General features: G+C 42.5%; 1 protein-coding gene across 1 annotated transcript in view; it reads right to left on the bottom strand.

The window, feature by feature from the left end:
• The window catches only part of ERGIC1 (endoplasmic reticulum-golgi intermediate compartment 1), a 74,847-nt gene extending 49,276 nt beyond the window's left edge, over positions 1-25,571 (bottom strand). The window contains exons 1-2 of the mRNA XM_083430971.1: positions 25,294-25,571; positions 1,820-1,881 (exon numbers count right to left, since the gene is read on the bottom strand). Of these exons, the coding sequence (XP_083287097.1) occupies positions 1,820-1,881; positions 25,294-25,313 (82 nt within the window). The 5' untranslated portion in view covers positions 25,314-25,571. The remainder of the gene's footprint in view (positions 1-1,819; positions 1,882-25,293) is intronic.
• Positions 25,572-25,822: the final 251 nt, after the last annotated feature.

Here is a 25,822-nt window from a genome sequence, read left to right on the forward strand (position 1 = left end):
AGCAACAGCCTCTCCTCTTTCCCCCCCTTTTCCTTTTAAACATTTCACAAAACAGTTGCACTCTCGAGGAGTAAAATTCCAGGCAATCATGTTCACTAGTACTATCTGGCACACTGGAAAATAAAGATGGTCAGTGCAACTGTCTTGAACTTTGCACCTGCTCTGTAAAAAAAATGAGAGGAAAACAAAACTGCCAAGATGTTGCAGCAGCTATTGTGGCTGCCATCACAGCACCACTGCAGACGTCCCTTTTGGGGGTTGGTTTGGTTTGTTGGGGGGACTGGGTGCAGAAGTAAAATAGGGATCTGTATGCTCCCTTCCTGTCACCTTAATCAGTTTGGAGGGTCTCACTACAACTAGCACTTATCACGGATAACAGTTCTGGAATTTGTCTTCCTAACCACAGCATAGACACATTATGTGAAGCAGTAACTCAAGCAATGTTCTTCTCCTAAACCATATGATACATATGACCAGCTGCAGTATGGTGAAAGCAGCAATCTAAATTTTAGAGGAGGAAAGGGAGCAGACAGTGACATTCTAACATAAAATGGCCTGTCACCACTAAATATTTGGTAGAACATCTCATCTTCTGTCAAGTGACTCTTCTATGCTATTTCATATTGCTTCCTTAATGATTCAGCATTACTAAGTTCTAGGGATGTGATTCTGTCTGCATCAGCAAGGATATACAGGGCTAATGAACCCAACTAGGGGAATAAGTAAACTTGGGGTTCACCTACACAGTTAAAGGAAACAGGTGTGTAACAGGAAAGCAATAATAGGCATCTAATTACAGGCTTGGCAGGATCAACTCAATGTGTATACTGATACATGCAACATGCTCACTAGCAATGATGGTGTGAAATTGCATTACTCAGCCAATAATATTTAACCTTGCAAAGAAGAAAGGAGACGAGGTACCAAGAGAAGAGGGTGTCAGTCCCAAACCATGCAATCTGCTGACAAAGGCTGGGGACAAATAATAATAATAATAATAATAATAATAATAATAATAATAATAATAAATTATTTATATCCCGCCCTCCCCAGCCGAAGCCGGGCTCAGGGCGGCTAACAACACTAAAATAGTGCAACATTATAAAAACATTATAAAAATTAATTAAAATCAAAATTGATGGCAACCATAAACTAAAGTTTTGTAAAGATTGCCAAAGGAGGGAGTCAGGCTGCACCCTGACCAAAGGCCTGGTGGAACAGCTCTGTCTTGCAGGCCCTGCAGAAAGATGTCAAGGCCCTGCGGAAAGATGTCAAGTCCTGCAGGGCCCTTGTCTCTTGTGATAGAGCGTTCCACTAGGTTGGAGCCACAGCCGAAAAAGCCCTGGCTCTAGTTGAGGCCAGCCTAACCTCTCTGTGGCCTGGGACCTTCAAGACGTTTTTATTTGAAGAGTGTAAGTTCCTCTGTGGGGCATACCAGGAGTGGGACTCTGACTGTCACTTTCTAGCTATAAACAGCAATATGGCTTTTGCTACACAGCCTTCTACTTTGAGTTAAATTTTCTGGAAGGAACTTAGTTGCTTTCACCCCAGCATCCAAAATACTTTCCAAAAGCCGCCCAACATGGCACAATTCAGAAGGGTCTCCCAGGTCTGAGACCAATGTACTGCCTGGGCGTCCATGCTGGCTCTTCCAGTTATCTTATTGGCCATTCAGTGCAAAATCACAGCAAGCTTTTGTGTTACAAACCTGCTGAATTATGGTAAGGACCTCTAGAGGGGAAATCATACTGTTTAAATCAAGGAGCAAAAAGGAACCGAGCAGAGATTTGCAAAGGCAAATGCACACACGGATACTTACTAATTGCTCCTGTAAAAGTTGGCTGCGTAAGGTCTTTTGGCACCTTCCTGTAGATGTCAAGCCTGGAAAAACACACATACAAAAATGCTATAAAACAGGTGGAGCATTTCACTATACACAGTCAACAGAGCTGAATGATGCTTAGAATTTTTCCATTAAGTTTTCCAACAACATCATTTCTCATTTTACACCAGAGTGCAAAAAACATATTTTCACTCAGTTATGTAAGTGAACTAGTTTGCAATTACTACTAGCTAAAGTTTGACGGGAAGGAAACTGAGCGAGGGAGAGGGAGAATTCCTATTCTTTTAACTGTGTCTCACTCTCAACCCTGACTAACCGGAGGAGAGAGACCTGACAATCAATCCCTTTTCCAAGACAGCTCTGGTCTATAGACTGTGTAATAACCTACCACCACCCACCCAGGCCACCCCTATGAAATGTAAGTGTAGCTCTTTGGTTGCTTCCAGGAAGAATTTCAAGCTGAAATGGTAATCAGTGGATGCTATTAGCCTCTACTGTTTTAAATTGGTCTTGTATATTTTCTTGTTCTGCTGTTTTTAGCAGTATTTTATCCATTGCAAGCCACAGAAATTGATCTATAAACATTGTAACAGTATGGCAGTAGAATGGACAGCTGGAGATAGCTTACTCAATTCATGCTGGTTCCAAACACAAGATCCCATTTTTAGGTATCAGAAGAGAGCCCTGCATCTGAAAGCACTTCGGTGTGAAGAGTTTAATCAGACTGGAAAAAAGAATCACTTTCAGCCTTCTAGCATGGCACAATTGTATGCGTGTGTGGTTCCTTACAAACAGATCACACACACAACCAGAGAGAGACGAGGACTTTATCACCTCAACAAAGTCTGTAGCATCTGACATTTTCAGAGCTATACATATTTTACAGCCTGATTCATCTTTCCCCTCATTTATAATATTCCTGAACAAAATGGCCCATTTATGGACCCGCAGCTTCCCTGGGAACATCTGGAAAGCACTGTTTACATTCTTTCCACACAGACCACAGCAACAGCAGCATATGATAAAGAGCCCCATAGCAGCTCATGACATCATGGCCTCACAGGCAGAGGAAATAGCTAAACTTCCTGCTCACAGCCCATTAAAACCTCAGCACTGGCGTCGTCTCACTGAAATGACAATAATGCCTTGGCAAACTTGGCAAGGAAGCCAGGAGGAGAAAGAGAGGGGCTTTGGCGTGTAACTAAATAATTGGAAACAGGAAATAGCTCCAGGCTGAAGGCTGTAAAAATAACACTATGTGGATACTATAAAAGGAAGTGTGTTCTTGGAGGGAGAGACAGCCCACTGCAAGATTTTAAAATGTGTTGTCAACATTTCGGGGTTGGGGTGGTTTAATGAGAAGGATGATGTCTTCTCTGGAAATAAGGAAGTTTCTTCTCAGAACTTTTTATTTAAATTGTCTTAAATGACTATCATCTGTAGAATGTCACTGGCAGGGCAGTGGAGGGGAAAACAGATTTAAGGGGGTAAAGACATTATGTTACATGTATTAAGAGAATTCATACTTTTATAAAGGATTCTTTTTAAAAAAGTAATTAAGTTGACCAGTGGTCTATCTACTTATCTCCACAAGATGCTTGCCAGTGAAGACTCTACTGTACTATTTGGGGCCTACATGGCAAATGTGGCAAGCTAGAAACACCTGCCAGCTATATAGCAATATATTTCTCATTTTCTTTCACCCTTTTCAGTACATCTGCATTATAAACAGCAGTGTTACCATTTGACATTATTTGTCCTGGGGAAAGTGCTCGTCAATTTCCTCTGCATATGACCCCAGGGAGCACCTAAAACCCATTAGAGCAGGAGTATCTAACCTGTGGCCCTCCAGGTGCTGTTGAACTCCAAATCCCATAGTCCTGCTAGTCAGCCATGCTGTTTGTGCTGGAAGCTCACCACTTGGGAAGAAAACCAGCATTGATATTGAGAAAGAACTGACACCTTGCGGAGGGGCGAATCTGTGACAATCATGGTCAGAGCTGAGAATCAAAGTTATTAAGACTAATACCCTCATCACTATTCTAACCTAGTGCAACTCTCAAACTTTGCACCAAGGAATACTCATCTGCCACAAAGAAATAAATTTGTGAAATAATTTTTCTGGATGCTATGAACTCAAAGCAGCCATTCACAGCGGACAGTGCCTGCTGGGAGCCTGCATGACTCATTGCTCTGGCCTTGCCTCCTTCTAATTAGCCGCCACAGAGACCAGGCAACTCTACTGAGTCCCACTATCTCCCTGATCACATCAGATCATGCAGAACTCCCCAACGGAGGCTGCTTTATGCAATGCTGCATGTGTTACTGCTCTGGCTCTGCCACCTTCCAATCAGAAAAAAAAATGCCCAGGACAGTGGCTCAGGCAGAAACAAAGGCAATTGATTCCTCTGAAATCAAGTATATCTTAATCTTAAAATCTACCCTTGGCAAGTGCAACAAAAGGTGGCATTGTTGAAAGCTTCTATTCATGGTTCCAGCCAGCCAGATATGCCCTTTTTCCAGGATACGCCATTCCCTTCTGCTTTGACCAGGTTTTAGTTCCCTCACCCCTCCCAACAGTCATCCTACTGTGTCCACTGTTTTTATCTTTTATGGGTCCTCCCCCCCATCTACAGATTCTTTTTGTACTTCTGCAAACCTTGGGGTCAGGTCTGTGCTTGCCTGCTAGCAAACACCTCAGCTTGCTAAATCTGGTAGAATGCTGCAGTGCGATCAGCAACATGCCTCTCAAAGATGTACATGGCCACCACCTCTTAAGGAAAGTGATGCACAACCCGCTCTCTAGGGCATACCTCCACCACAGAGGTAGGAGAGCAACAGAGGCAAGGGTAGCAGAAATGAAAGGGGCGCGGGTTTGTGCGTATGCCACACAGTCGAAGCATTCTGAGCACAGCCTGCCACTTAATTGCCTCTCAGGGTCGTTTTTCTCTCCATACACAAGTGAATCATTCTGGTGGTGAGTCACTGAAGAGAAATGAAATTCCTTAGCCACCTACACTCCACAAGTTCTCAAACAAAGCTGAGGTGTGTGTTCAGGGGGGTGGACAGGGATGGAGATGGGGGGGGAAACTTAACAGATAAATTTACAAAAATGTGCAGTTGTTCGCTGAACTACGGGAGAGGAAAAGTTTTCACTGCGGTATATTCAGTCTATTAGTTTGAACCACAGGTTTCCTCTACCCACAACCTCAATCACACTGTGTTATATTGCACAAAGCACTCTAGAACTGAGAGGCACTTCAGGCATAGGCAAAATATTGTTAAACACAGAAACCAAACAGATGAAAAAAGTGAACAAAGAACAAGTTGAATCCACAGCTATTATTTTTTAAACAACCAGGGATAAGAACTGGATGTTTGGATTTGTTCTGTTGTTATTCTTTTTGCATGGAGTGGATGGGCATTGGAAGAAAGCCCCAATTTGTAACAAAGGAAGCCTTTCTTCCAGTGCAGATAGCAGGTGTAGAGGCCCAGATCCAGATCAGAATCATAGCAGGAAGCAAAGGGTTAACATTCCCCCTACTCCCCAGAGTCCTGATATGGTTCATGAGCCTCCCAAGTCTGCTATGTACTTTTTTAAGCTATTTAAACAATTGTGTGAATGGCATCTCATCTAGTTTGGCCCTTACAGTATGTAAGAGATGGAATATACAGTCAGAGCAAGGCACATTTCCTCTTCCACAACTGTCCAAGCTAAGGATAAAAATTTCAGGTGTAAATTAGCTGACACCCATTTACAACATGCCCACTTAGGGCTAGTTCTCACATGCAACGGATGAGGAGACAAGCACTATGTTTGGGCAGTAGGAGGTGGGAGAAACAATCAGTCCAATTCTCCTCGCAGGATTACATGATGCTCCCCCACAGAAAAAATGAACAGCAACAAATGACCCATTGAGTTTTCATGCAGTTGCTTTAAGGGGGGGGCACAGGTGGGTTGGGAGGGAGTTAAGTACCTACAAACTTTGGGGTTTTCCCAAATCTGCTGACACCTCTGTTGTTTATAGGTGGTGGGAGGCATATAAGCATGGGAAGGCAGGAGGCTTCAATTATGTGTAACAGTCTTGAAAATAGTTGCACACACCATCACTTCGGAGACTGACTCTGCAAGTTAAGTCAATAAATCAGTTATGCAGCAGCATAGTCCATACATCAGTAGAATCGCGAATTGGTTCCAAGATGAAAACACCAGGAATATTCAACCTACCTAAGCCAAATTAGACAATGAATATATTTTTATATCTGGGTATACAGACCACATCCTAACAAAAAAAAAAAAGCCCTGTTAAGAGAGCATGGTTGCCTGGCACCAGCAGAAGTAAAAGGCACTTGAGAGGCAGTCTTATCCATTTTCCCTAGTAGATCGCTGCAGTCTGCAGGAGAATTTCTCCTGCAACTTCCAAAGGTCTCAAAAGCCTCTTCTGCAGTACCTCACAGCAGGGCTTTTTAGTGTGGCTGCCCCTGTTCTGTGAAACAGATATGATGGAAGCCCACTATCTGCCATTTCCAGAAATGGCTGAAGGTATTTTTGTTCAGAAAGGCTTTGCCAGCTGGATAAATGGATCTTTACCTCATGCCCACCTGTTAGGGTTGTAGACTTGTTTTAAATGTGTCTGTGTTTTTAACTGTTTTTAATCACTTTATATGTAGCTAACCTTCAGACAGTGGTTTAGGAAGTAAAGAATAAAATTGATGATGATGATGTTGATGATGATGATGATGATAATGGGCAAGCATGACACTATGAGAGAACGAAGCAGAACTTTATATAAGTGAACAACATCAAGTCTGAAACTAATTCAAAACATTCTGTTCAGGAAATCTATTCAAATTTGGGGGCAAATACACTGAACCAGTTCTTTACAGGAACCACTGAATGGAACCAGAAGAGAAATACCAATGCTTATGCATTTGAAGGTCATTGCAATCTGATCTAACAAGAATTTTTCAATCCTAGCCTCCAGCCTCAAATATACAGTGGTACCTTGGTTTGCATACATTTTGGTTTACAAACACATCAAACCAGGAAGTGCGTGTCCCGGTTTGGAACATTTTTTTTTTATTACAACTCATTTTTTTTTTGGATTATGAACAAAAAAATTTTGGAGGCCCCATTGGCGAAAGTGTGCCTTGGGTTACAACCTGTTTTGGTTTACAAAAGGACCTCCGGAACAGATTATGGTTGTAAACCAAGGTACCACTGTACTGGCTAAAAGAAGGATTGCCCCGCCCCGCCCTCGCCTTCTGGAAATTTCTATTACTTAAAGATATTTCATTCACAGGGAGATGAAGTAGAGAAATAGGACTGCTACATTTTCTGAAAAGGCTCACAAAAAGACTACATTTTTTCCACACTGCAAATCCAGTTATGTACCTAGAAAGCAAAATACTGATGCCCAACATTCCGGGTGTTAATGCATAGTTTAAACTACATACTCCAGAATGCCCAGTAAAGCCACACTACGAGACTGTTTCGGCCAAAGGATGCATTTATTGCCAGCACTGGGGTGGGGTGTGTGGGGAGGAGGGAGAATATGCACAAACAAGGGGCATACTTTGGTCAATAAGACATCTGAACTGGTTCAGTTTAGGCCCATGTCCGCATGACAAATGGCGCTATGTTAACCATAACTGGGTTAAAAAACAGCTGCCTGGGACAACATTAAATGTGTGTGTAATCTCATCTCACAGAAGATTACACTACATGATGCCTGAAAGAAGACTGATTTTTAATTTAAAGATGCTTAATTAAAATATACCACACACAATTAAAGAGATTCAATTGAATGAGCAAGAGTCAACGAGACCCCCAATTCTCTGCAGCAGATTTTGGGGGTATGCAGGGGGCTGCAAGGGGAGGAAAAGAAGGAGAAGTCTGCTTCTACAAGCAGACCAACATGGTTGAATGTCACTCTGAAAATTGTTTTTTTGTTTAAAAACCTGACAAGTGTTGACAAATGAAATAATTTGCATTTAACACTGTTTGGTGAATAGTCAATACAACTATTATACATCGTTATTATACATACATTTATCCTTTAACATAATCACAACTACCTGAATTTATTGCATTTCACTTTGCCTCTGACCTCACAGCTGACATATTTATTTCCCAGCACCAGGGACAGGAAAGCTGTGACTCTCCAGACTATTACTGCCATCATCCTGGACCGTGGGCCATGCTGGCTAGGGCTGATGGGAGTTGGGAGCCCCAGAGATTCTCCACCCCATCCATCTGATAACATTCCACATATCTGATGAAGTGGCTGTAATCCACAAAAACGTCACAAGACTTTTATGATGCACTGTTATTAATGCTAAATTCTCTCATCCTTCAGCAACTGATATGGTGCGCTCTCTCTCTCTCTCTCTCTCTCTCTCTCACACACACACACACACCACACCTCATTACAGAAGAAAATACGACTTTGCCAGCTCCTGAATAAAAAATAGGAACTGAGTCACTCAGTTATTTGCTCTGCGGATACCTTTCTGCAGTGCACCTGCTCTCAACATAATGTAGTGTGGGTTGATATGGAGGAGGTTTGATATGGGTGAATGGGTGAATGGCCCTGCATTGTGCCATATGTTTGGGGGGGCTGCCTATTGAACATTGTCAATTCAGAGCCTCTGGTTCTATTAAAAGATCCTTTCAAACACAGTAAATTATGCCCTTCAGTGATTTTTAACTTATTAAGCAAGCTAAAACTGAAGCCAAGCATTCATTTTTCACACTATATAAGGCCAACCAGTTGAAGACACTGGAAAATAAAGTTAAAATAGCAAGATGCATAAAAAGGGCATTTTCTGTAGCCGTATGACGGTATAGGAATAGGAAGGACTGGATATAGAGAGCTTCTTGCTGCTATTTTTTAAATAGCAGTTCCTAAAAGGCTATTCTACTACAGGCCAAAATAAATAAATAAACTTTTGACCTTTCAGCTTCATTATCTATACTAGCTCACCATGTAACAATGCTTTTGGAAAGGATATTGGGAGGTACCTGCAAACCTCCTTCCTCCAATGTCAATATCTTTAGTTATGAAAACTAATAAAAGTTCTCATGATATATCTGAGAATATATGCAGGAAAGGCCAATGCTTTTACAAATTCAATCTCACAGCTATTTTCTTTACCCAACACACAAATCCAGGGGTGGGAATGAAGGGAAGTAGGAGAGAATCCATACAGGGAAGTCAAGACGGTAGTACATGGTGCATGCACAAATCCATATGCTTAGTTCACAAAATTAGGGATTCTGATCTGGGAATTTGCACCATTTGACCTGCAGATCTATCCCCCACCCCAAAATCCCAACTATAGGACTCTAGTTACTCCATAGTTAGTCCAGTTATAGGACTCTGCACATATTCAAGGGCATTCACTGTTTTCCAATTTATTCTGATGAAACGGGTATAGAACTGGATCCAGAAACAGGACTGTCAATCACACAATGATTCAACAATGCCAGGTGACTCATTTTCCTTTAGCTACACAGTTTGAAATCAAACTGTTGTGGTCAAAGGCACAACTCTTTGCAAGCACCAATGATAAAATCATTATCTATACTTGCAAAGTAAGGGAGCACCCAAAAGGCACCATCAACAAAGAAGGCCTGCTTGCACAGGAACAATCTGGAACTCATTTTAAGCTCCTAGTTGTTCCTTTGGAACCATACCCTTACCTGCCTTGCACCTGACACCACATATGTCGGGTGCAGGGCAAGTTGGCAAAGGGGAGGTGTTATTTTTTGGGGGGGGGCTTATATTGGAACTAGTTAGGCCAACGGAACAGGAGGTTCCTCACCCCTGAGCTAAACCACAGCACTGAAAACAGGTTCCGAGGCTAAGCAAATTAAACCCACCCAACCCTTCAATACCTTTTAGGAAAGGACAACATTTAATCACACCCATCAAGCATGTTGAGAAGCGTATTATTTAATAGCGAGCGAGTTCCAACTTTTCCTTGGGTCACTGCTCTGAAACAATGACCACAGGATAATTTATCTTTGCTTCTTTAGTAATGCTAGGTCACAGGCACTCAAATCCTAAACAGTTAGAACAGCCAGAAACAATACCATGGGCCTGGCAAGAGCACCACGTTCTCTCAGAGAGATGGCTAGATTACTCAAGCTTAAAATAAAACCATAAAAGGTTCCTCTCCTATGCACTCTACAGAAGGTAACATCAATCAACCTTTTACCCCATGGTGGTTGCTAGCACTCTTACTGGATGGATTTGCAAGGTAGCATGGGCCATACTTAAATTTGCCCTGCCGTGCAGCTAGATGCACCAAACAGCTCTGTATGTAGTTGAATGCATGATCTGTAAATGTACCTGTAGCCTTAGTGGAAGCTACCAAGCTTGGAACTTCCCTTTAGATGACTTGGATCAGAAACGTGTTTTTTTCTAGAGGCTGCAGGTGCCAATCCCAGGTGAGAAAAGACTGACTAGATGTGCAACATCTATGCACCTCTCTAGTAGACGTGCTGCTGTCAACTCTACTCACGTTGCTGTTCAAGGACTCTATCGTTCTGTGCAGCCACTCAAGAGTCTGTGCTGTCACTTGGTCCTATCATTTGCCAGAGCTTCCCACTCACTGGATATCAAAGTATCTTAAATTATGATTACAAAGGAATCTTTCATCCATCTTGGATCTTATGCCCCTTTCCAAGCTAGTGCGCGCTCTCTGTTGAGAAGAGCCAGGAAGCTTGGTTGGCTGGACTTAGCACAGGTAATGTCTACCTGGTGACCCTGTAGTGCCAGGAAATGCCAAGAATGCAGAATGAAAAGTGATGGTAATGAGTATTGGCAATTACCAACTAAAAGCTGCTTGTTAATACCACAATATAGCAGGGATAGGAGAGCAGACCCTTGGAAGAGCAACACCTTTGTCTTAACTCACTGATAATCCAACATTATTGCAAGAACTGAATGGTCCTCCCTGAGCTGCCATCAGATATCTTTTTCTGGCTCCCATTAGACAGCCTATTGAATAGCCTCTTAAAAGTCCAATACCTTATAATGTTTGCTTCTGAGGTTGCATTTGACCTCACTGCAGACACAGGAAACTTGGCTCATGAGGTCATTCTGACATTAAAAGCATATATTGGTCATAGGCCAATGAGGTTATTTTCTTCCCACCATCACTGAACTCTTTTTATGGGCGGGGGGCAGGGCACAGCCAAGTCCATCAATCCTCTCTAGGAAGTGAGATGAGTTACAGGCAAGACCAACTAACCTGTGTTGTGCTGGTCTAGCTTCCTCCAGAGTTCCAATATGGATGTTCAGTTTGTGTAACTGATTCCCCAATACTTCAATCACTTGAAGGCCTTGACATTCTAGCTTCCAAATTTAAAACTTTTGCAGGTTTGAAATAGTTTTCCGAGGAGCCACCAGATGATAATTACTCATCTCCTCCCAAACAGAGCAGTGGGGAGCCCTCCTTAATTTTAACTCCCCACCCCCAGCCCACACTAAAAGTGCAACATTTGTTATTCAGATTACACAGAACACATAAAGTTATTTATTATCTTAAAATATTCCCTTTATTTTTTCACACATCCCCAAGATGACTTTCTAAAGTGAGTCATACAGGAGAAATCAAACTGTGGCATCAGCTACAGCAAAAATACTCATTTACAAGCAGAAGCCTACTTGGATAGCTTCTGTCTTACAACTTAGCACTTAATTATTGTTACAAACAATGTGCAACAGCACAATGACCAATATTAACAAAGAAGAAGTTGCTGTTCTAGGTTTAAAGGAGCAAGATAATTTCGCAGTTTTACAGAATCCACTGCCACTTTTTCTATTTCAGACCTTCACACAAAAGCCAACAAAACTGGATAACAAATCCTGCTTAGTGTGTCTGTAGTTGTGCTTTTATGTGCTTGCTTGCTTGACTGATTGTTCTTCTTGTTGTTTAGAATCAAACAGAAGCAGGCCACATAATTCAGCCAACCCCTTCCACATCCTAGTCCAAAGGAATGAAGGAAAAGGGGAGGAGTGGGTTAAAAAGTCACAGTTCATTTTTAAAATCATGTGCTGAGTACAGAAGAAGAAAAAAGGACAAAAACAACAGGGAGTGTTGCTACTTTAAAAACTTAACAAATTTTATTTATGCCACCTGGTGCCGTCTAGTCCATGGAAGATTATACCATAATAAGAATGTTAGCCTTTTAAGCTGCCACAAGACACTTTGTGATTTTTGCCACCCAAGACTAACACTTCTGGAATAAGGTGCAGAAAGATCATTTCAAGATTTTTTGAAGGTTTAAAAGGACTTACGGTATCACATAGGTCGAGAGGGGGGGGGGGGAGAATATTTTATTCCAAATTGCCCTGTCACACTTTTTTATATAATGCTGCTCTGCCAGTTTTTTTTTTGTGTAGACAATGATGGGTCAGAATTTGCAGAAGATGCCAACATCTTTCACACTGCTGTTTCATTTCCTTTTAAAAGAGTGACATTTAAAACATATTTTTCTTCAACTGAAGGGAAGAGTTTTTTCGGAGTTCTAGAAACTGTCCAATTCCATTGGCCAATTATATCTAATCCAATACACCTAAGGAAAAAGATGGAGAAGGGCCACAGTTCAGTGGTAAACTGTATGTTTTGTATACAGAAGACCCCAGGTTCAACCCACATCATCTTAGGGAAGTTTTCAATGTGTGATGTTTTATTCCATTTTTCATCTGTTGGCAGTCGCCCAGAGTGCCTGGAGAAACCCAGTCAGATGGGTGGGGTAGAAATAAATTATCATCATTATCATCATCATCATCAGAGACAGTTGAGAAAAATGCCTGAAGTCCTGAGAGCCACAGCCAGTTTGTGTAGACAGGATGGCACAAGGGTCTGAGCACGATGGACCACTGATTCGACAGTATAAAGAGTTTCCAATGAGATAGACATTTTGGATTTTCTAGCTTTATTGCATTTATATCCCACCTGTACTCCAAGGAGCTCTGTGTGGCGTACATAGTTCTCTTCTCCCCATTTTATGCTCACAAAAACTCTTTGTGTGTTAAGTTAGGCTGAGAGCGAGTAACTGTGCCAGTGAGCTTCATGGCTGAGTGGGGATTTGAACCCTGGTCTCCCAGGTCCTAATCCAGCACTCTAACCTAATCCACACTGTCACATAGAGCTACAACTCAAAAAGCCAGAACATAAGGGCCAAAGTACTCTTTCATGGTGCTCTGCATTGTGAAGCACATTCCAATGTTGCTTATCACACGGGTAATTACAGGCACAGTTGTAGGCCCCTCTCCTCCTCACCTTGCCAGTACTATGCAAAAACACCAGAATCATTTATATTTTATACAAATAATTGTATTTATACACTATAATAATACTGCTTGAAATAACAAATGTAACCAAAAACAAAGTAAATGAGGCAGCTTTAATGAAATACTTCATTATGCAGCAGGACTCCATTACTTTACAGCTGTAGAGTGAAGGAAAAGAGCCACGGGGGACACAAATACTCTCCCTGCTCACTTAGTTCACTTTGTGTGGGTGGGAGCATAGAGCACAACGCCGCAGAACTGCACCACAGAATTGTGACGACTTGTGGACAATGCAGCACAGCAACAGGAATACTCTCCCAAAACAGCAAGCCGAAAGTTCCCGTCAGTTACCACAAATACCAGGGCCAGCCCAAGACATTTTGCTGCCTGAGGCAGAAGACAAGATGGTGCCCTGAGGCCCACCCCTCCATTTCATGCACGGAAGCTGAATGGACTGGCAGTTGAATCTTAAGTCAACACTGGCAATGGTATGGCATCCTCCAGTGTGCCTGAGGCCTGTGGCACTGATCTCTGACAGAGAGGAATCGCCAGGAGCTCAAGAGGCGAGGGAAAGGGGCTGTGGCTGCTGCCACTCCCAACATCTACTTCCTGAGATGAATTGCTTCTAGTGGAATGGCCAGTCCTGCCCATTGGTAAGCACCAATGAACCTTCATAGTTTTGTTATACATTTTGAAGCCAGCTAAACCTTCATAACTGCATCATGAACTGTGTGAGGAAAGTACAAGTTACGCAATTTTTTTCCTTTGCAGAAGCAATAACAATACATACTTAACACCTGTATAGCAATTTCAAACATTCAAAGCACTTCACACACATTATCTAGTTGTAGTCTTTGTGGCACCCCTGTAATGTAAGCCGGTATCATTCTTGTCCATACTGCAGATGGCAGGGGGCTGTGGCTGAGACCAGAGTGATTTACCTAAGGTTAACCAGGGAGTTCATAGCAGAGGCACAATTCAAACCAAGGCCTTCCCAGTTAATAGCTCAGTCTCTTAGCCCTATGCTACACTGCAGGAAAGGTGTGTAAACATTACTGTCCCATAATGCAATCTTTCTCCATAGGTATGACTCATGTAAGAATGGAAAAAAACAAAAACAAAGGAAGTTATTCTCCAAAACTTGAACCTGAATCTTTATGAAGCTGACCAAACACCTATTCTAAGCAGGATGAATAAAGTGTTTGTTTTAAATGCCTACTGATTATTAAGTGACTAAGCGATTAACATCAAGCGTCAAACAGATAAAATGAAGATAAGCACACTCTTCCAGTGTCCTTTACTCCTCTGGCTTTTAACTTACTAGTTGGCCACACTCGGAACTGAGGAACAAGAACACCAATCAGAACCAGTCTGCTCCTCCCTTTTAATTCCAGTTTCAAAAGCTAATTGAAATTAAGCAGAGGAAGTTTCTCAAGAGAGGAGGAGAGCAGGCGGCCAGCAAACAAGGATGTAGCACTATTTGGGACGGGCATATTAATCTCATTAAGTAGAACAGAACACCAATGAGGTACTCACTCAGGAAGAGTACGGGAGGCTAAAACGCTGGGGTTACTGAGTTGCCTAGCTGAAAAACAGAAGGTTATATTCAAATGCAAACCCTTGAGTCATCTCCCTAGCTAAACAAAATGCAATCTATGTGCCAATCATGAGCCCATTTATTGTTATCACAGGAGAGGCACATCTATGGAGGAGTCTCCTGTGGTCCCAGAAATTAGGAAAGCAGTCCCCTGCCACACACCAAAAAAGGCACAAAAGTTACTGGGGTTTCCGGTGTCCATTCTTGGTGTGAACTAACCTGTGCAACTCCAGACCTTCAATCTTACTGGCTTCGTATGCAAACTGGTGGCCACATCACTGTAAGCTGCAAAGAAGTGCCATGCTACTTGAAAAAGACTACACGTGCACTGAAAAGCTCCAGGGAACATTTTCTAAGAAAATGCTTGAAAGGGATTGCATCCTAAATAGATGCAACCTGCAAAGCACTAGCTGGCTTTTTTTAGCAGGACGAAATGCAGACACCTATCCATCGTGGTTGAAGACTGTGCTTTGCATAAGTTTGTGGAACTATATCCAAAATCATTTTATAACAGGAAAAAAAAATCCTCACTCTGCTACAGGTCATGGGAATTCTTGTTTTGAAACACACATGCCAACTATTATGACATTTTATCTACTGTGTTTGTTCAGTTTCACTAATTTGGAGGTTTGGCTAGAATAGTATTTGGGAATGCATGTATGTGTGTGCGTGCACTGAACATGTATACTGAAGATTTGCTCTGAACCTTTTGCAGGCATGTCTGATAAGCCTCACTGATGGCTTTATCAAAATATTTTCCAGGCTTACTACAGAGTTAAAGTGGCTTGGACAATGTGTGAAAAACCACATTAGACAAATCTGACTTTCGAAGCTAAGTTTGTAGATTCAGCTTGCGCTTAATGCCAAAAGTCTGTCCTTTCTATTGGGCAGCAAGCATCTAAAAGCAAATAAATAATATAAGCATGATGTTGAATTCCCCTCCTCTTTAAGCCAGCCAGCGACATGCTTACATCATCAGAGAGGAAAATATATTCAAGTAACAGGAGAAATATGTTCAAGTAATAGAAGTGGTATTCAAGGAGACCAACCCATTTTTGGACTGAAACCTAAAAAAGTCACTGCAAGAGAAGCAATGAATGAATACGATGCACAATAATATATCCCTACTGGCTCTTTAAAATGCAGATTGCAGAGCAAGAGGCACCACTGCTCACCTACATCCTGTGCAATGTTGACATCACCTGAGTCTCACTATACTAACTGAAGGTAGCTGCGCAACTCAAGTCCACACCACGCTGAAATAGAAACAAAGGCACCTATTTTGATATATTATTTTGATATATATTAATAACAAATAATAGTGGGGAGGGAAAGGAGGCAGAGAAAGGAACGATGAAGGACGTAAGAAAAATTCTTTCTAGCACAGCTTGTAAGGGCAGCAAAGGTATGTGGGAAAGCTCCTTTACACCAGATAGGGGTCAAGACTTTGCATAAGGAAGGACTGGTGGTTTACTAATCAAAGAAGTATTTCTCTGAGAGATAGAAGTAAATTTCCTAGGCTGCCTTGTTGGTACAACTGTAAACATCCATAATTTGCCCCATAGTAATTTCTACAATGACTTGGATCCTAAGATCCTACATATGGGAAGAGGCAATTTTCATTGGTAGTTCCTTCCCCCTTGCAGCTCCCTTTGATTCTGTAAAATGTGTTTTGGAGGGTTGGGGAACCCTCTGGGACAGAATAGGGAGCTGTGCTGAGACTGGCAGCGGGGCATGGAATCAGGAAATCACATTTCCCTCTCTTCTGTCAGCCAGGAGTGGGGTACAATTGCCCCAGGCCTCAGATGGCTAAGCTGGCGCAGCGGGGGGGGGGGGGGGCTACCAGGGGCCTGCCGGACTTACTCTGTCAAGTCAAGAAAACCCATCCTCCACAGGCCTGCTGTCAGCACAAGTCTCTGCCAATTAGGGCCCCTTCCTTTAATGGAAAGAGCCCATCTGGCAGGAGCAGGGGAACTCACAATCAAGGTTAACACATTATCTTTGTGTCATAGTTATGATATATGATGTTTCCCACCATGGTATGAGGTTTTATGTTTTTGTTTGTTTGTTTTTAAGAGAAAAGTAGGATTTTAATTCAGTGTGTTTTGATAAGAGTGCACTGATTCAGTTTTGAATTAAACTGTAAATTAAACTTCTAACTGTTTGCATTAAAATCAGATTTTTTTAATTTATAATTTAAAATCCAATTAAAAAAAAAATTAAGTAAGTATTTTTTATTAGAAACTAGGCAATTTTTAATCCAAATTCACAATTGTTTATCTAGTTTCCATACCTTTAACATTGTGTGAGCCACTGTCCCTCAATTCACACTTATATTAGCAAATTCACTTTGTGTTCTGTGAGCTGCCATTTATGACTGACTGCCACTAGAAATCCTTCCCAATCAAATACCTGGTATTGGCTGAAAAGGACAAAGGGACCCTTCAGCAGTACAATCTGCCCCATGTGGTCTAGCATGCTCTGTAATAGAATACTGGCTTCTCATACGGGTACAGTGGTACCTCAGGTTACATATGCTTCAGGTTACATACGCTTCAGGTTACATACACTTCAGATTACAGACTCCGCTAACCCAGAAATAGTGCTTCAGGTTAAGAACTTTGCTTCAGGATGAGAACAGAAATTGTGCTCCTGCGGTGCAGCAGCAGCAGGAGGCCCCATTAGCTAAAGTGGTGCTTCAGGTTAAGAACAATTTCAGGTTAAGTACGGACCTCCAGAACGAATTAAGTACTTAACCCGAGGTACCACTGTACAGTGGTACCTTGGTTTACAAACTTAATCCGTTGCAGAAGTCTGTTCTTCAACCAAAATGTTCTTAAAGCAAGGTGTGCTTTTCCATAGCAGCACGGGACTCAATTTACAATTGGAACACACTAAACAGGAAGCGGAACATGTTCATATTCCACAGCAAAGTTCACAAACCAAAACACCTACTTACGGGTTTGCAGCGTTCTTAATCCAAGTTGTTCATAAACTAAGCTGTTCTTAAAACAAGGCACCACTTCACATGTGAAGATGTCCTGAAGCTCATGATCTACACTTTGCAACTAAGAAAGATTTCTTGAATTGTGCTTGTGCCAAATTTCTAACTAATGGAGAAAGACCTCAAGAATTCTGATATTCTCACGAGGTAGTCACAAACATTTCATATTAAACCTACCTGCTGCCTTCCCAGTCAATTACTTCCTTCCTCTGACGAAACAGAACCAGAGCCTACAAAAGCTCATGGCGTAATATTCTAGTCAATCTGATTTCAGGAAATTGTTTAATAAATAGTATTGTGGTGAAACATCATTCTTTTCAAGGTTTAAGTGGCAAGTCATTTGCAAAGATATGTTAATATATATTTTTATTTATTAGATTTATATACCGCCCTTCATCTCAGGGTGCTCCACAAGATAGAAATACAAGATAAAAGCACAAATAAGTAGTTAAAACAGAAACAACAGAACAATAAGCCCCTCTCCCACCAAGACATTTAAAAGGCTGTAGAATAGTAATCATCCCAATGCTTGGTTGAAGAGCAATGTTTTGCCTGGAGCCTAAAATATATATAATGAAGGCGCCAGACAAACCTCGCTGGGGAGAGCATTCCACAAACGGAGGGCCACTGCAGAAAGGGCCCATTGGGTAACATTTTCTCTCAGCAGTCACATATTCCCTTAGCAACTTACCCAAGTACTGCTTAGTTCTGGTAAAAATAGGATATTGAGGAGATGCTGAGTTATACAGCAACATTCTGGGATGTACTCTATGAGGAGAAAGCGCTACAAAAATATTTCTAAGTATCTCCTTAATAAGGACAGATGACATCACAAACCCTATTTAAATCATACTGTGCACAGCGCAGTCTGGGCACTAGAATACCACATGTGGAATAGAACAATATTTTATGTTTATACGGCATTACCTCAAGTCAACCACAACACCTGGCTTTCAGACATATTTATAACCCAATTTTCCAGCCAGAGTCACCCACATTTTGCAGAGCTAAGAAGAGAGAAAGAGAGTTGCTCTTGTTAAGTTCTTACTAACCAGCCACAAAAAAATTACTAGAGACTTCCTAACCAAGTCCAGATTTCTATTTTATTATACAGAGGCTTTTGCCAAATTAACATCAACCTGAGATTAGAACTGGGTCACATAAGCTTATATAATACATTTTATAAGGGCTCTCAAATTTTAATTTCAGAGTATGTGCCTTAGGTCCAATGGTAAGGAAAACAAGTCAAAAGTCCAAAAATCCTTTTCACTTAAGAGCTAAAATACGAGGTTTTATGTGCAGTGAATCACAGTAATTCCATTAGGTTTATGCAAATGTAGAGACCTTTATAGAACCCACTGATAGTGTAAAATGGTTTCTCATCCAGTACTTCCAGTACACACAAGTGTTACTAGCTACAAAACTAAATTTTTAAATTTAATCCAAAAAGTTAGCATATACTGTATTTCATGTATTTTGACTTTCTTGAACACTTGAGTAAGCAAATTAAAAGCTTCTTCTCTTCATCATTAAAACTGGCACCTTTGTAATGAATTTCTGTTACTTTACCAACAAGCTATCTCAGGTCACCAGTTTGCTCGCCAAACTCAGAGTGCTGGTCGCTAATCAAAGCAACTGTTTAGAAAACCGTTTTAGAAGCAAAGTAAAATTAGTAACACAGTCACTGCAAAATTATTCTTACACATTGCCGTACAATGGATAAGATCATCATTAATACACATTTTGCTATTTTCCATGAGCAAACACAGACGCCTATATATAATCTGTTCATCATTCACACTCACCTTCACCCACAGCTTCCACCGCTCCTAACTACGTTCAGGAGATGCTACCATAAGCAGGTTGCCCTTGAACAATGATATCACAGACGTGGTAATGTCAAAAGTGAGAATTACAGCTTTACAGTCCCCCACCCCACTTTCTGTGTTATATTCCTTTCTGTGTTATATTCTTTTCTGTGTTATACTCCTACATTTCAGGGGGCTGGATTAGATGACTTTTGGGGTCCCTTCCAACTCTACAGTTCTATATTTAGTAGAAAATATGGTCAGTTAAAACCAGATGAGTAGGATGTACCTCCCAGGATAGGGACATCCAATAAGAGGGTGGGGGGGGGAATAGATGAAACTTTAGCCGTCTTTTTCCAGATCTAAGACGCCTCAGGTGCTTTAGCCTTTTTTTGCAGGTTAGATGCTTCAACCCCATGATAGTTATGGCTGTCCTTTTCCACACCCTTTCCAGCTCTATAAGATCCTTTTTGACTTTGGGTACCCATACAAAGAGCTGCCGTAGCATCATAAGCCCTTGCAGAGGTATGGAACCTGAGGCCTAGAAGCCTAATGAAGCCCCTCTATCTGGCGCTCGGGACTCTCTCCACACCACACTCCCCCACCAGCCCTCCTCCATGCCCTCAGGTGCTTTTTACCTGGCTGGAATGTGCCCTTGAACTGTGTCAGTGCATCTTGCTCACCCAAATAGAGGATGGAGAGACTTCTTGGAATGAAGTCTACTGGAAAAGGTTAAAGGGTCACATCTGTGGTCACACTCACTTTTGCCTCTAAAGCCATCCATCACTAGCATGCAGCCCTTGGGCTAGAAAAGGTTTCCCCCATCTCTGTTGGATGATGTAAATGGTCAGAAATTGCTCTGACTGAAGTTACATTTATAAGTGACCACCAGGTACTTACCATTGTCACTAGGTGCTAGAAAATGTCAGAGAATTAATATCAGTTGGTTTACTAAACAAGGAGTTTACACAGGCTGTATCTCTTATCTCTTGTTTATAAATACACCTACTGCCGCATAGCCTCAGGACTAACATTATGTTCCACATGGAAAGACTATACAAACATCTTTACAGAACCAATTTAGTACATAATTTTGCTCATAAACTGCTCTGCTTTATCACGGCCCATGTAAGGATTATGGGAAGAACAAGCAGTACAAGTTATCAAATCAGTAGACGAATACAGTTCTCCAGAAAAGCCATTTCCTATACAGTTCAATACTTAACATACTTCCATGAATATAGGTCCCACTGCACACAAATGAGGATTGATTCTGAATAGACATGTATAGGACTGCACTGTCAAATACTTATTTTCCCCAATAGCCAATTATATGAGATCTATATACACTAGCAAATGATTACGTGTCAAGGTCCGGGGGGGGGGGGCGCCTCAGAGGAAAAAAATCAAGAAAGAGGCAGTGGAAGAAGCACTGAGTCAGCTACCAGATAACTAACACAGAGCAGAAAACCATTATTTCAAAGGCAGGCCATCATGGAATCTGCTATCAGAAAGTAATAGTAATTGGCAGGAAAGGAAATCTTATCTATCCATGTACGCCACCTTCTCTAACCTGGTGCCTTCCAGAAATTCTGGACTTAAAACTCTCATCAATCACCCCAGTCCAGCACTGGCTCAGGCAGTTGACCACTATAGTCCAAACATCTGGCAGGTAGCAGGTTGGAGAAGACTACATTGGAGGAAGAAGCAAACTGCACACCCCAGTACATCAATACGTAATTTAAAATTCACATCTTAGTGTTGCCTGTGTAGAGACTCCACTCTTAAGGCTTGCAGCTCTGGTTCTTTACTTGGCGCATTTGCAGACGGGTTATTCCTTTAATGAGGGATATTTATGGAGTGTGGGGGAGTATTTCTACTGCATGTTCACTGTTTGTCTAGCTGCTGGGAACAGAACTGGACTATTTAGGCACACAGATATTACATTCCGGGCCACATATCGTTCTGGGCAACTTATGAAAGAAATTAGGTAGCAATAAGATTCTTGCGGCAGCTTAAAACACCTGACTTCCAAGCAACCAAGCATGGAAGAAACAAGATATTTGCCATCTCTAAAGGTAAACTAAAGTAGCAATGTTGCACACAATTTCACAACAATAAACCCCACTGAATACAGCAGAGCTTACTTCCATGAACAGGTTTGTGCAGCTAAGCACTAAATAGGAAGCTCTATCTAACAGATTAAAAGAAAATTGGTGGCAGGAGGGACAAGTCTGGAACCAGGAGGGGGAGGAAGAATCATGCAATAATGACTGCCCTTTGGCGCAGTGCAAGAGGTTATGACTAAAAGGGGCCTAGTTGCCTCTGTGATCAGCCAGGTAGGCCTGACTAATACAATGCACTCCAATGGTAGCCCCTGAAGGCTGTTCAGAAACTTCATCCTGTCTACTGGCAGGAGTTGGGTGACATGAGATATTTATGTGCTCTGTGGAAGCACGCATGAGCTACAGGCAGAAAGCCTCAGGGTCTATCCCAAGGATTTCCAGGTAGAGATTCCTGTCTATTCTGGGAAACTGCTGCCAGTCAGTGTGCAGTAGCCAAGACCGAACAAGAGAGACCAATAGTCTGATTCAGTTTAAGGGAGCTTTCTGTACCATATGGATTACCTATTCACTTCTGGTTCCAATTCAGAAGAGTTCTATGTAGGAGTTATACTGGTGAATTTGGAGGAAATTGAATCCTTCCATGCTTGCTGCTCTAGGCTCCTGAGATAAAGGGTAAGATACAAATGCAACTGAAATATTTGATTATTTTTTAAAGAGTTTGCGATTGGGAAATTAAGTCACAAGTTAAAGAAAAGCACTAAGAGTATCTGAAACCTTAGCCAAGCATCCGTCTCAAACTAATCCAGCACATTTAAAATACATAAAGGGAACATAAAACAATGTTGCTTATCATTCAAGTATTCATGTTTGTCAACAGGAGCAGAACAAATTCCGGATCACTCAAAGACAAACACTCTTAATATAATGCTTCCTATTCAAAATACTTTGCATAATAATTCCTGCTGAGCATGACAAGCAGCATTAGTACCTGGACAGCTTCCCAAATAAATTTTAATATATGCTAGTCAAACAAGTGCAGAGATTAGGCACCTCTACTGACAAGAAAAGCACAATATATGCCATTGTCCCATGTTTCCTGGTCATTGTGTTGTGGAGAACAAGTGTTTTTCCACTGCCAGTTTAAGGAGGCATGAATTATTCAACTATACCCTGAGATTTCCTTCCCCAACACACCCAGGTGCCTTGAAGTATCTGATGGAGAAAGAGTAACATGTTATATAATAATAATAATATGTTTGGAAAATCCTTAACCTTCTACACACCTACATGCTCCTCCAAAACTACCCTTTGCATGCAACCACCCTATGTCCAGTCGTCAGGCCACCACACCCTCCCTTTATGCCTACTGCTTGTGTGTTAACTTATGTCATAAGGCCTTGGGGCAGGGACCTCACAAAATACTAGGTGCATCTGAAGTGTTATATAATAATAGCATGTTTCCATTTATAAGGACAACATCCTCACCTGTGTTTCCCCACCCCTCAGGGAAAGATGTAAGCACACCTAGTAAATGTATGCAGAGGTGGTACCCTCTCAAGACGCAGGTGGAAGGAAGTACACAGGGAACTGCCCCATGTTATGAGGGCAAATGAGGTTTTCAAGCTTGGCTGTGGAATCTTTGGCATCAAGCACCTTGAGACTAGCAAACAGAAACTGCTCTCTCAGGCATGCCTACCAACAGAAGAGCCAGAGAACAAGATTCACTTGTCTCACTCGGTTGCAGAAAAAGAACTTTATAAGGGCACTACAAACTATCTACACCCCAAAATAAAGGAAGAACTGTTTCAGTGAAGAAGCATTTTTAAAGTGCAGTTTAAAAGCCTGCAATCCTGTAAAATGGGGTGTGGGGTGAGGAGGACCTGTAGCCCTCCAGATGTTATCAGACTCCAACTTCCATCAGCCCCAGCCAGCATGCCGCTGGTCAAGAGGTGATGGGAGTGGTAGTCCAGTAAAATCTATAGGGGACCACAGGTTCCCTCCCACTGCTGCATATTAACACAGCTTGCACAGAACAAATTTCAACCGATCCATTTGAGGATCTTATAATACAATGGGATAATGGCTGAAAATAGTAAGGATTAAGGGAAATGCCGTTTTGCAATAATATAGTCTTTTTCAGACTGCAATGCATAATAGAAATGTTACATTAGCTGGAATGAACAGGGGCAGAAGGAATAGAAGGTATGGCAGCAAACTCTTGTTTTTAAAAAAGGGTTCACATGTCTTATATAGCACTATGGAAACAGGCAGAAAGGCTGATATAAAGAAGGGCCAATGACAGAACGTCATTTGTTGGGGATGGGAACGAAAGACTTATGCCAAGGAATGTGTGGCACCTCGCTGGCATCATAAGCAGTTTGATGACGGAACCAATGCATCTGATATAACAGCCAAGACTACTTTGGCAGACAATTGAAAGGGAAATCAGCATGCTATTTGTGAGTGTGTGATTGAAATAAATCTCAGCTTTCCTGTGTACCTACTCTCCTTAACTCTTATTGTTCTATCCAGCTGCGTCCAGGACACACACCTTATTAGTATTCTCCTTTGAGTCACCATGCTTTTATCTTGGGGACTAAAAGAGCTCATCTCAAACCAGCTACTGGGCATTTCCACTTCTATTCCTTTCAATTCATTCTGACTTCTACATACCTACTGAACTCATTAAGACTTCTGAGTAGACATGCATAGGATTCTGCTGTCAGTCACTCATCTCAGCGCACCCTTTATGACCCTAAGAAGCATCCAGTTTTGCTCAAGAGCCACTTTTAAGAAGGGGGAAGGAATAAGTGGGCCAACTCTATCGGCCTACAGCATCCTGCTCATCAAACTCAATTTTTACCACTGCTTCCCACCATCACCTTCTTTTGCCTCAGTCTTGGCAAAGTGAATGCACTTCATACCCTTCTCCAAATCAGATCTGCCCCAGTGACTGCTACCTCACATTCATGCTTCAAGTACAGAAATCACTATTCATAGGGCAGAAGGGACTTGAGGGAAACATGGGCATTTGACAGAAGTTTTCGGGGGTGGGGGTGGGACAAAGCAAAACACTGAATGGGGGGGGGGGCAGACACAAAAAGAGAAGAACAGTACATTTGGCCTCATATCTGAGAGCTATACATTTTGCCTCATATCTCAGGTCTCACAAGTGCTAGAAACTCACTTCCCCCCCCCCTTTTTTGAGGAATTCTAGGGATCAGAGGGTTATGGCTGGGGCGGGGGCCTGCTCTGCCTGGCACCCTTTATTACTCTTAAAGATCATAATAATTTTAAAAGAAGTGAGATGTGGGCTTTGTTCTACAACCCGAGGCTAAGCCTTTTTCATGGATTTTTATAGTAAACAACTGCCCAAATGGGCCCATAAATTGGATGCCCCCCACCCGCTTTCTTTTCCCCGTCCACCGAGCACCGCAGAGGGGCGCTCCGCACCCGAGGGACCGTGGCGTGTGCCCCGCTCCCCACATCCTGATGGGAAAGATGACAGCTGCACTAGCTTAATATTGGGGGGTGCGGAGTGGGATGGGTCGCCGTGTGCACTGCACCCCCCACCCCCACCTCTTGCTGCAAAGGCTCTCCCTGCACATGCATGCATCCATTCATTCTCTCACACACCCCTTTTCTGGGGACGCCGCCCGCACTCACCTCCTGAAATCAAAGGGCATGTTGGTGGCGAACGCAGCTCAACCTCCCTGCTCCCCGCCCCCCTCCTCCTCCTCTTCCTCCTCCTCCTCCGCCTCCACGGCCACCACCTCCACCTCCTCTTCCCTGGGATTTCAGGCTCGGTCGTGCCGGCTACAGGGGGCAGGAAGTGACGGACCCAGCCCGGCCAGGCCAGAGGACGCGCAGCAAGAACTCATTGGGCGCCGGAGAGCGGCCGACGCGCCGCTTCCGCCGCGGAGGGAAAGGGGGCGGGCAGGTGGGCGCTGGGGGCAGAGCGAAGCGAAAGGCGGGGGAGGCGATCCTAAAATCTAGGCACGAGGCGGTGGGAACCCTCCGTCTGCATGCACGCGTCAAACTTTTTAGGGCTGGGAACGTTAAAGGGCGCAGGCGGACGTGTCTGCAAAGAGCGGAGGGCAATTTGCCCGTGATTTAAGAATGCGCTCCTATGCTCGCTTACCTGTCAGTGAGTCTATAACTGAACGCTCATCGAACTGAGTAGACCTATAAGATT

This window comes from Podarcis tiliguerta (assembly GCF_965153285.1).
Source record: "Podarcis tiliguerta genome assembly, chromosome: 2".
NCBI lineage: Eukaryota > Metazoa > Chordata > Lepidosauria > Squamata > Lacertidae > Podarcis > Podarcis tiliguerta.